The sequence below is a fragment of the Ovis aries genome, chromosome 2 (assembly GCF_016772045.2).
Source record: "Ovis aries strain OAR_USU_Benz2616 breed Rambouillet chromosome 2, ARS-UI_Ramb_v3.0, whole genome shotgun sequence".
Taxonomy (NCBI): Eukaryota; Metazoa; Chordata; class Mammalia; order Artiodactyla; family Bovidae; genus Ovis; species Ovis aries.
In genome coordinates, this window is record NC_056055.1 from 217,293,692 (window position 1) to 217,305,952 (window position 12,261).

Sequence of the window (12,261 nt, forward strand, 5' to 3'; positions counted from 1 at the left end):
AGTTGGACTATAAATAAAGTTAAGCGGGAAGAATTGATAATTTTGAACTGTGATGTTGGAGAAGACTCTAGAGAGTCCCTTGGACTACAAGGCGATCAAACCAGTCCATCTTAAAGGAAATCAGTCCTCACTATTCAATGGAAGGACTGATGCTGAAGCTGAAACTCCATTTCTTTTGATACCTGATGCAAAGAACTGACTCACTGGAAAAGACCCTGGTGCTGAGAAATATTGAAATCGGGAGAAGGGGATGACAGAGGATGAGATGGTTGGATAGCATCACCAACTCAATGGACATGAGTTTGAGTAAACTCCAGGAATTGGTGATGGACAGGGAAGCCTGGAGTGCTGCAGTCCACCGGGTCACAAAGAGTGGGACACGACTGAGCGACTAAACTGAACTGAACTGACTTTTCTGTCAGAGCTTTCAACACTTTTAACTACACTTCAGCCTCAATGGCACCCCACTCCAGTACTCTTGCCTGGGAAATCCCATGGACAGAAGAGCCTCGTAGGCTACAGTCCATGGTGTCGCTAAAAGTCGGACACGACTGAACGACTTCACTTTCACTTTTCACTTTCATGCATTGGAGAAGGAAACGGCAACCCACTCCAGAGTTCTTGCCTGGAGAAACCCAGGGACAAAGGAGCCTGGTGGGCTTCCGTCTATGGGGTCGCACAGAGTCGGACGCGACTGAGCAGCAGCAGCAGCAGCAGCTTCCAGGACAGGTTGCCCTGGGCAACAAGAGTCAGCTCCAGAGGCCTGGGGCGGCCACAGTTTGATGGCACTGATAAAAAACTCTCAGAGAATGAGACTGCCGGCGAAGATCCCTTAAAGTTAAGGGTTTAAAAGCCAGCTGCCGCCAATGCCTCTTTCCCTTACAGCCCTAAGGCTCCAATTCTGAAACTGAACAGAGGCGGGTTGGATCACGTGACGGATCAAGTGATCACCAGGCCCGCCCCGCTTCCTTCCGGTATAAATTCTGGTCGCACCGTCTCCTTCTGCACGTGTTGTTGCCGCGTTTGTTCCCAACTTGTCCGCGGACCCCTGCAGCCTGCAGCCATGGCACCCGGCCAGCTCGGTGAGCTCCTCGGCGCCCTGGTGGAGCCGCGCCATCGGCCTCCGTGCCCCGCGGCTCCCTCACGCTGCCGATGGCGGCGGCCAGATGGGAGCTGTGGGGCCCTGGCTGGTTGGGGGGCGGCGCTGCGGTCAGCAAGGCCCGGGCCCGCGCGCTCTAGTGCGGCTCGCTGGCGGCGGACCAGACCCCGGGTCAAAGTCTGAGTAGTGGGGACCATAAGATTCGCGAATGCCCTCTCCAAACTGCTCCCCCTCCCCTCGATCCCCTGGGCTTTGAAGCGCAGAATGTCTTGAACCGAGAGTGATGCGAAATGTCTTTTGTTTCAGCTTTATTTAGTGTCTCTGACAAAACTGGCCTTGTGGAGTTTGCCAGGAACTTAGCTTCTGTTGGTTTGAATCTGATCGCCTCTGGAGGGACTGCAAAAGCCCTCAGAGATGCTGGTTTGGCAGTCAGGTAAGGCACAACTTGCTTTTTAAGTTAAGTCCAAGCCAAATGTAGTTTGGTGACGTTGACCAGAAACTACGGTATTCCATTCACTGCATGAAATAACGTTATTTACTCCTCCCAACAGTGCTGTGAGATTGGTAAGTTAAATCACCTTTTGCAGGAAGCTTAAACTTATTTTCAAGTTTACAGAGTAAGGATTTGGAACCTTCAGAGCCCCTCCCCGCTCAGCCGAATCTTATAACACATTAATGTTAAAACACAGCGCATATTAGGTGCATTGTTTGTTGTGCAAGAAGGGAGTTGATTTTCAGGATGCCTATGATCTTTTTTTTTTTTTTTTTTTTTAAGAAATGATTTATTTTTGGCTGTGCTGGCTTTTTGTTGCTGCCAGCAAGCTTTCTCTAGTTGCAGTGAGTGGGGGCCCTAATCTCTAGTTATACTGCAGGGGCTTCTCATCGCCCTGTCTTTTCTTGGACTCACAAGAGAAGCCTTGGGCTCTAGGGCTCACAAGCTTCACTGAAAGTTGTAGCTTTGGGACTTATTTGCCCCACATGATCTGCTTTGACTGGCTCTTTAGTGAAACTGTTCACATCATTAAAATTCATTAAGATTCACCCTCTCTTCCCCCAGTATCTGGTAACCGTGTACAACATGTTGATGTCTTTTCTTCCAGAGTTTTTATAAGTGTGGTCTTTATTTCATAGCCCATACAGAGAACAGATAGTTTTGCTTTTTGCTTTTCCCCCCACATGTTGTGGGTTTTCAAAAACTTGGTGGGCTTCACTGGTGGTACAGTGGTGAAGAATCTGCCTGCCAGTGCAGGGGACACAGGTTTAATCCCTGCTCCAGGAAGATTCCACATGCCGTGTAGCACCTGAGCCCCTGTGCCACAACTACTGAAGCCCGGGTGTCTAAGAGCCCGTGGCTCTGCAAGATAAGCCATGGCAATGAGAAGCCTACCACAAATGGAGAATAACCTCCACTTGCTGCAACTAGAGAAAGCCTGTGGGAAGCGAGGAAAACCCAGCAAGCACAGCCCAAAATAAATGAATAAATCTTTAAGAAAAATAAAAATTTGCTTGTAAATTCAGCCAGAGAAAGTGTTCAGGTCAATTTGGGGATATGGATTGATACTTAAATGCTGTCTTTTATTTGACCCTGGGTCATACTTTGTGAATATCTTTTCCAGCTTACATTTTTACGTAATTTTTTTTCTTTTTTCAGTGTAAAGGTTTTTAACTTTTATGTAGGTCAATCCAAAAGGCTAAATCCTTGCTATCCCTTTTAATCTATTACTGAGATAGAGATAACTAATAATTTTGTTGTATTTTGTCAAACTACTTGTGAGTGAATTTATTTCTTAATATTTCATTAGTATGGCTTATGATTCATTTTCTGAATTCTGAAAATCCAGGCTCTGAAAAAATCTTGGAAGATGCTTTGAAATGGTATAAAGTGTAAAATGAAACTCACAGAAACAATAGCAATATTCTGTTTATCTGTTTTCAGAGATGTATCTGAGCTAACTGGATTTCCTGAAATGCTAGGGGGGCGTGTAAAAACCTTGCATCCTGCAGTCCATGCTGGTAAGTGGTTGGATATCTTCAATTTTAAATAGTGGTTTTCAATAAACTTTGCAATGGGTTGGCCACAAAGTTTGTTGGGGTTTTCCCATGTCATCTTATGGTTAATAGAATAAGCAGGAATAAGGAAAAAGGCAGATCATAGCTTAAAAAAAAAAAAATCTGTGAGGTTACGTTTTTTTGTCACATCAGCTGCTAAAGTTCATACTACATAAGAATGTTTAAAATACAATCTAGCTTGCTTTATTACCTGATGGATTCTTCTGGTAGCTGTTAGTCCTGGCCTGATAAATAATTTAGAGTTTGTTATTTCCTGCTGGAGTTAATGAAAATACTTAGGTTTTAGAGTCTGAAAAAACTCTTGCCATGGTTCAAGCTTGGAATAAAGCATCACATGGTAACTGACTTTCAAAGGAATCTTTTAAAATGCTTTACTACCTATGAGAGTATATGCACTGATGGAACTGACAACAGTTACGTGAAATTCCTTTTACATTGTGTTGCTTAAGCAAAGGGAATAGGGAACGGATGCAGACAGTTTTTAAGTGTACTCACTAATCCTAATTTTGTACTGTCTGGTATTCTTAATTAGGCAGTGCTGGGGGCTTTAACATGATTGATGCAGTCATGTTGGAAAGAAGTGCCTTATTCTGACTTGTTTTTTGAACCTAATACTTTAACTTTGTTGAATTAGGAATCTTGGCTCGTAATATCCCAGAAGATAGTGCTGACATGGCCAAACTTGATTTCAGTCTTATAAGGTAAAAATTTTCAGAGTTGAACTTTTAGTACATTAAGGATCAAAGACAAAAAAAGCCAAATCTGGTATCTGTTTTTAAATATCAAGGTTAACGTGAGGTTTACCTTTCTGATTACTTACTGTAAACGTTTATTGAGGACATTGTTTGTGACATTGTATGTGGGTAAGCATTTTGATTTTGCCAAATTCATATTACTCAAACATAATTACCTTTGCTTTTTTAAAAATTATCTAATTGTGGTACATATAAGTAGCTTAGTTATTTGCATAACGATACTCATAGTTTCTTTTTGTTGCATATGTATAATAGCTTTCAGTTCAGTTCAGTTCAGTTCAGTTGTTCAGTCGTGTCCGACTCTTTGCGACTCCGTGAATCACAGCACGCCAGGCCTCCCTGTCCATCACCAACTCCTAGAGTTCACTCAGACTCACGTCCATGGAGTCAGTGATGCCATCCAACCATCTCATCCTGTTGTCCTCTTCTGCCCCCAATCCCTCCCAGCATCAGAGCCTTTTCCAGTGAGTCAACTCTTCGCATGAGGTGGCCAAAGTACTGGAGTTTCAGCTTTAGCATCATTCCTTCCAAAGAAATCCCAAGGCTGATCTCCTTTAGAATGGACTGGTTGGATCTCCTTGCAGTCCAAGGGACTCTCAAGAGTCTTCTCCAACACCACAGTTCAAAAGCATCAATTCTTTGGCACTCAGCTTTCTTCACAGTCCAACTCTCAGGCCCATACATGACCACTGGAAAAACCATAGCCTTGACGAGACAGACCTTTTTTGGCAAAGTAATGTCTCTGCTTTTCAATATTCTTTCTAGATTGATCATAACTTTTCTTTCAAGGAGTAAGCGTCTTTTAATTTATGGCTGCAATCACCATCTGCAGTGATTTTGGAGCCCCAAAAAATAAGTCTGACACTGTTTCCACTGTTTCCCCATCTATTTCCCATGAAGTGATGGGACCAGATGCCATGATCTTCATTTTCTGAATGCTGAGCTTTAAGCCAACTTTTTCACTCTCCTCTTTCACTTTCATCAAGAAGCTTTTTAGTTCCTCTTCACTTTCTGCCATAAGAGTGGTATCATCTGCATTATCTGAGGTTATTGATATTTCTCTCGGCAATCTTGATTCCAGCTTGTGTTTCTTCCAGTCCAGCGTTTCTCATGATGTACTCTGCATAGAAGTTAAATAAGCAGGGTGACAATATACAGCCTTGACATACACCTTTTCCTATTTGGAACCAGTCTGTTGTTCCATGTCCAGTCCTAACTGTTGCTTCCTGACCTGCATATAGGTTTCTCAAGAGGCAGGTCAGGTGGTCTGTATTCCCATCTCTTTCAGAATTTTCCAGTTTATTGTGGTCCACACAGTCAAAGGCTTTGGCATAGTCAATAGAGCAGAAATAGATGTTTTTCTGGAACTCTCTTGCTTTTTAGCTTTATTCAGATATAATTCACATACCATATAATTCCTCAATTTAAAGTAGATAATTCGGTAGTTTTTAGTATATTTAGAGTTGCACAATTACCACCACAGTTAATATTAGAATATATTCATCCCTGCCCTTCCCTCTGGCACTCTCCCTCCTGCCCCAAACTCTGCCCATTAACTTTCAATTTCCATATTCCCCAACAGCCTAGACCACCACCAGCCTATTTTCCGTCTCTGTGGATTTCTATGAGCACTGCCCGTCAGTGGATTTGTATAATACATGGTCCTTTGTGACTAGCTTCTTAGCATGTTTTCAGAGTTCATCCGCGTTACAGCATATATCATTGATTCATTTTTTATTGCTGAAAAGTAATCACTTATTGGACTTCCCTGGTGGCTCAGATGGTAAAGCATCTGCCTACGATGCAGGAGACCTGGGTTCAATCCCTGGGTCGGGAAGACCCCCTGGAGAAGGAAATGGCAATCCACTCCAGTACTATTGCCTGGAAAATCCCATGGACAGAGGAGCCTGGTAGGCTACAGTCCATGGGGTTGCAAAGAGTCAGACACGACTGTGTAACTAATCACATCACATATAGATATACTCTCATTTATTCGTCAGTTGATGGATATTTGGATTGTTTCCACTTTGGGATATACTGACTAAAGAAACTGGACATTTGTGTACAAGTTTTTGTGTGGACCTATATTCTCATTTCTCTTGGGCATATACCTGGGAATGTTAATTTCATGGTTATCTGGTAACTCTTTAACCTTTGCAGGAGCTGCCAGACTTATTTTCCAGGCCTCATCAGTTTATGTTCGCACTGGCAGTATAGAGAGGTTCTTTCTCTGCATCATCACCAACATTTTTTTTTTTTCCTTTTAACATTTTTAGTGGGTATAACACGGGTTTCTTGTAATTATGATTTGTATTTCCTAATCTTTTCATGTGTGTACCTTCAGAGAAATGTCTGTTCAGACGCTTTGCCCATTTTTTAAAAATTGAAATATAATTGCTTTACAATGTTGTGTATTTGCTATATTGAGTTATTTATTATTGAGTTGTAAGAATCCATTTTATCCCATTCTGTAGATTGTTTTCATAATCTTAATAGTATCATTTGACCATCATAAAAGCTTTAAATTATGGTAATATCCAGCTTATGCTTATGCTTTAGATGTTATTTCTAAGGATCCATTTTAAAATATAATGAAGATTTATGCCTCTCTCTCTCTCTCTATATATATATATATATTTTTTTTTTTTTTTTAATTTTTAGGGCTTGATAATACAGTGGCTAGCTAAGGTTACCCAGGCAGCAACATTTTATTATGATTTGGTGGGAATAATGTGTATTGAGAGCATTTGCTGACTCTGGCCCCTTCTGTTTCCCTGTGCTCTTGCAAGCATGAGAAGTCCTGATGTTTCACTGTAACTTCTTAGAACTTTAAAGTGTCAAACTCAGAGTTCATATTTTCAATCATTAGGGGTTTTGGTCATGTTAGCAGTTCAGTTCAGTCGCTCAGTCATGTCCAATTCTTTGCGACCCCATGAATCACAGCACGCCAGCCCGCCCTGTCCATCACCAACTCCTAGAGTTCACTCAAACTCAAATCCATCTAGTCGGTGATGCCATCCAACCATCTCATCCTCTGTCATCTCCTTCTCCTCCTGCCCCCATTCCCTCCCAGCATCAGGGGCTTTTCCAGTGAGTCAACTCTTCTCATGAGGTGGCCGAAGTATTAAAGTTTCAGCTTCAGCATCAGTCCTTCTAAAGAACACCAAGGACTGATCTCCTTTAGGCTGGACTGGTTGGATCTCCTTGCAGTCCAAGGGACTCTCAAGAGTCTTCTCCAACACTACAGTTCAAAAGCATCAATTCGTTGCCTCTCAGCTTTCTTCATAGTCCAACTCTCACATCCATTCACGACCCCTGGAAAAACTATAGCCTTGACTAGACAGACCTTTGTTGGCAAAGTAATGTCTCTGCTTTTCAATATTCTTTCTAGGTTGATCATAACTTTCCTTCCAAGAAGTAAGCATCTTTTAATTCCATGGCTGCAATCACCATCTGCAGTGATTTTGGAGCCCCAAAAAATAAGTCTGACACTGTTTCCACTGTTTCCCCATCTATTTCCCATGAAGTGATGGGACCAGATGCCATGATCTTCATTTTCTGAATGCTGAGCTTTAAGCCAACTTTTTCACTCTCCTCTTTCACTTTCATCAAGAAGCTTTTTAGTTCCTCTTCACTTTCTGCCATAAGAGTCGTATCATCTGCATATCTGAGGTTATTGATATTTCTCTCGGCAATCTTGATTCCAGCTTGTGTTTCTTCCAGTCCAGCGTTTCTCATGATGTACTCTGCATAGAAGTTAAATAAGCAGGGTGACAATATACAGCCTTGACATACACCTTTTCCTATTTGGAACCAGTCTGTTGTTCCATGTCCAGTCCTAACTGTTGCTTCCTGACCTGCATATAGGTTTCTCAAGAGGCAGGTCAGGTGGTCTGTATTCCCATCTCTTTCAGAATTTTCCACAATTTATTGTGGTCCACACAGTCAAAGGCTTTGGCATAGTCAATAAAGCAGAAATAGATGTTTTTCTGGAACTCTCTTGCTTTTTCCATAATCCAGCAGATGTTGGCAATTTGATCTCTGATTCCTCTGCCTTTTCTAAAACCAGCTTGAACATCTGGAAGTTCACGGTTCATGTATTGCTGAAGCCTGGCTTGGAGAATTTTGAGCATTACTTTATTAGCATGTGAGATGAATGCAATTATGCAGTAGTTTGAGCATTCTTTGGCATTGCCTTTCTTTGGGATTGGAATGAAAACTGACCTTTTCCAGTCCTGTGGCCACTGCTGAGTTTTCCAAATTAGCTGGCATATTGAGTGCAGCACTTTCATAGCATCATCTTTCAGGATTTGAAATAGCTCCACTGGAATTGCATCACCTCCACTAGCTTTGTTCATAGTGATGCTTCCTAAGGCCCACTTGACTTCACATTCCAGGATGTCTGGCTCTAGGTGAGTGATCACACCATCGTGATTATCTGAGTCGTGAAGCTCTTTTTTGTACAGTTTTTCTGTGTATTCGTGCTACCTCTTCTTAATATCTTCTGCTTCTGTTAGGCCCATGCCATTTCTGTTGCCTTGGTATCTCTGATTTTCTTGAAGCAATCTCTAGTCTTTCCCAGTCTGTTGTTTTCTTCTGTTTCTTTGCATTGATCACTGAGGAAAGCTTTCTAATCTCTTCTTGCTGTTCTTTGGAACTCTGCATTCAGATGCTTATATCTTTCTTTTTCTCCTTTGCTTTTTGCTTCTCTTTTCACAGCTATTTGTAAGGCCTCCTCAGACAGCCATTTTGCTGCTTTTGTAAATTTCTTTTTAATGTTTTAATGTTAGCAGTTACTGAAATGTAAATGGTGGAAGTTTCCAGTATTTAAAGATAGCTGAATTCCTCTTTATTTCAGAGTTGTTGTTTGTAATCTGTATCCCTTTGGGAAGACAGTGGCTTCTCCAGGTGTAACTGTTGAAGAGGCTATTGAACATATTGATATTGGTAAGTTTAAAAAACCATTTTTGCAGACTGTTTACACTGTAAATGAAATGACTCTGCTGTCTGAGCCACCTGGGAAGTCCCAGTGTGCACTGTTGAAGGAGTAGAAGATAGTCTCTGGGATTGTTGTTGTTTAGTCACTAAGTCGTGTCCATCTCTTTGTGACCCCATGGACTGTGGCCCACCAGACTCTTCTGTCCATGGGATTCTCCAAGCAAGAATACTGGAGTGGGTTTGCCATTTCCTCCTCTAGGGGATCTTTCCCACCCAGGGATCAAACCAGCGTCTCCTGTTTCTCTGGTGATTAATTCATTGATGTTTTCAGAGCTCTTGATGTAGAGATTGATCTGGCTAATTTTTCGAATATGACTTAGCACGCACATATTATTTTTCTTAATTTTGGGGCTTCCCAGGTGGCTCAGTGGTAAAGAATCCGCCTGCCAAGCAGGAGACGCGGGTTCAGTCCTTGCATTGGATCCCTTGGAGATGGAAATGACAACCCACTCCAGTGTTCTTGCCTGGAAAATCCCACGAGCAGAGGAGCCAAGCAGGCTAAAGTCCTTGGGGTCACAAAGAATCAGAAATGACTGAGCATGTTTTCACCAACGCACAGCATGTACAGTCACTTGATTTGAAAGAGGTTAAACTGATGAAAATGCAAATCGTCTTTTGTTCTTCAAAGGAGGAGTGACTCTGCTAAGAGCCGCAGCCAAAAATCACGCTCGAGTGACAGTAGTGTGTGAGCCAGAGGACTATGCAGCTGTAGCCTCAGAGATGCGGGACTCTGACAGCAAAGACACGTCCTTGGAGACAAGACGTCAATTAGCCTTGAAGGTGGGAACACGCTTTTATCTGGTGTGGTGTTTGCAAAACCAGCAGTACTCCGTTCTCACCACATCACATCACCTCCCGGGGCTCTGCTTGGAGCCGTTATCCTTTTATTAGAAATGGAGAGACCAACATTCAGAGAGGTCTTCTGTCTAAGAATTGAAAGAGAAGTGGCAGGGCGTAATTCTTTGTGCTGTTAGTATTAGTTGGTGTCTTTCCTGCATGAGTGTGTGTGTGGGCGGGTGGGTGTAGTTGGATATATAGCACTTGAAAACCATTTTTAACCTCACTTTGGGAAATACTGTGGGTATTTCACAAACCTTAACTCTTTTTTCAGGCTTTTACTCATACAGCACAGTATGATGAAGCCATCTCAGATTACTTCAGGAAAGAGTACAGTAAAGGAGTATCTCAGATGCCCCTGAGGTATGGAATGAACCCTCATCAGACTCCTGCCCAGCTGTATACCCTGAAGCCCAAGCTCCCTATCACAGGTAAAGGCTGAGTGTTATGTGGCATGGTTTGCCATGTCTGGGTGTGTATGTGTCTTTCTTTCTATTGTGTGAGACGTAATTCACTTTTTAGAAAATGAATTGCATGGTACCTCTTATAGTTGTCTGAAATGTGAGTTGCCAGTGGGCCTTGTAAACAGAAAATACTGCGATAATCCAGGGTTTTGAAGAGAAGTCAAGTTGAAAATACAGATTGAAGTATCTTTGTGTGGATATTGGCTTTGAAGATGTTGGGACAGGATGAGATGGTCTGGATTTCATAGTAAGATGGTTAGGACCAAACCTTGAGCTGGCAGTAGAGGAACCTTCAGAGGAAACAGGGCTGCTGAGAGCAGTGGCTATTTGATTTGAGAATGTTACAGAAAAGCGATTTCCTTGGAATGATGGATCGATCTGGCAGCCCGGTTGAAATGAGCCAAAATAGTAATGAGAGGTTAGGAACTAAGAATGATAAAGATAATTCTTTGAAATTAGTCAGGGCTTAAGGATTTGTAGAGTAATAAGAGAGTTTTACAGTTACAGTTGTTTGATTCTGTTTCGTTGTGCTTCATCGCTCAGTCATGTCCGACTCTTTGCAACTCCATGGACTGTAGCCCACCAGGCTCCTCTGTCGATGGGGAATCCCCAGGCAAGAATACTGAAGTGGGTTGCCATGCCCTCCTCCAGGGGATCTTTCTAACCCAGGGATCGAACCCAGGTCTCCCACATTGCAGGCAGGTTCTTTACCATCTGAGCCACCAGGGAAGCCCTGACTTCTTGTTAAGGTGGGTTGTTTAGTGAGCAAGCACATCCTACTGCCTGGTACAAGGGAAGGGTGGGTCCAGCGGGCAGAGGAGAGAGTTGTAGGTGTAAAGACTTTGAGGGTGAAGTGTTGCAGGGGACAACTTCTGTTGTTTACTGTTGCCTATTTTGCTTCTTTGGTGCCTCTCGCATGAGCTCTGTGGAAATAGTCCTTTTTTTTTGTTTAAGAGAACTTTATTTCCAAGATAATTTTATTAAAAAGAGCAGGTGTTTTTTTTTTTTTTTAAATTTTATATTTTGCCCATACCACCTATCTAACTAAGATCCATAGTTTAGATTCAAAATGTACATTCTATAAGTTTGGGCAAACATAATTTATTCATCTTATGAAAATTATCCTGTTGTTCAGTTGCTAAATTATGTCTAACTCTTTTGGGACCCATGGACTGTAGCCTGACAAGCGCCTCTGTCCATGGGATTTCCCAGGCAAAATTACTGGAGTGGGTTGCCATTTCCTTCCTTCTCCAGGGGATCTTCCCGACCCAGGAATTGAACCCACGTCTCCTGCATTGGCAGGCATGTTCTTTACCACTGAGCCACTAGGGAAACCTGATATTATCTTGCATAATAGTTTCTCCACCCTAAATACTCCTCCCCTTCAGCCTTCTAACTAACCACAGGCAACCACTGATCTTTTCACTGTATACTTTTGCTGTTTCCAGATTTCGTATAGTTGGAAACAAACAGTATGTAGTCTTTTCAGACTGACTTCTTTCACTTAACAATCTGTATTTAAGGTTCCTCCATGTCTTTTGGTAGCTCATTTCCTCTTACTACGGAATAATATTTTACTGTGTGTGAATGTACCAGTTTATTCATTCACCTATTGAAAGACATCAAAAATAGATGGATGCTGTTTGGCAGTTTATGAATAAAGCTGTTATAAAGATTTTTGTACATGCTTTTGTATAGACCCAAGCCTTCAATTCATTTGGGTAAATAACTAATTTTCTGTTGTATAATTTTATTTCACGTTTAGTTTCCTTTCTGACTCCCCTCATAATCTTCATGATGACAGTAATTTGGGAGGGACTGTTTTATTCACTGATAATATCCCAAGCTCCTAGAACAGTGCCTAACATTGTAGTAGGCACTCAATAGATATTTGGCAAGGTTTTGCTTGTGAAAGTATCTGCTATTCAAGATAACACAGAGGAAATGAAATTGTTAAGTTGTTTTTAATTGGTGGCCCATTACTTTGTGTGTGTATGCTAAACTTCTTATAAATATTTATTCATAAGATTTTGGCTTT

General features: G+C 42.0%; 1 protein-coding gene across 1 annotated transcript in view; it reads left to right on the top strand.

Moving 5' to 3' along the window:
* Positions 1-976: 976 nt before the first annotated feature.
* ATIC (5-aminoimidazole-4-carboxamide ribonucleotide formyltransferase/IMP cyclohydrolase) overlaps positions 977-12,261 on the top strand; it is a 28,065-nt gene continuing 16,780 nt past the window's right edge. Inside the window, exons 1-7 of the mRNA XM_004004905.5 lie at positions 977-1,082; positions 1,406-1,532; positions 3,036-3,112; positions 3,804-3,870; positions 8,783-8,871; positions 9,551-9,702; positions 10,034-10,190. Of these exons, the coding sequence (XP_004004954.2) occupies positions 1,064-1,082; positions 1,406-1,532; positions 3,036-3,112; positions 3,804-3,870; positions 8,783-8,871; positions 9,551-9,702; positions 10,034-10,190 (688 nt within the window). The 5' untranslated portion in view covers positions 977-1,063. The remainder of the gene's footprint in view (positions 1,083-1,405; positions 1,533-3,035; positions 3,113-3,803; positions 3,871-8,782; positions 8,872-9,550; positions 9,703-10,033; positions 10,191-12,261) is intronic.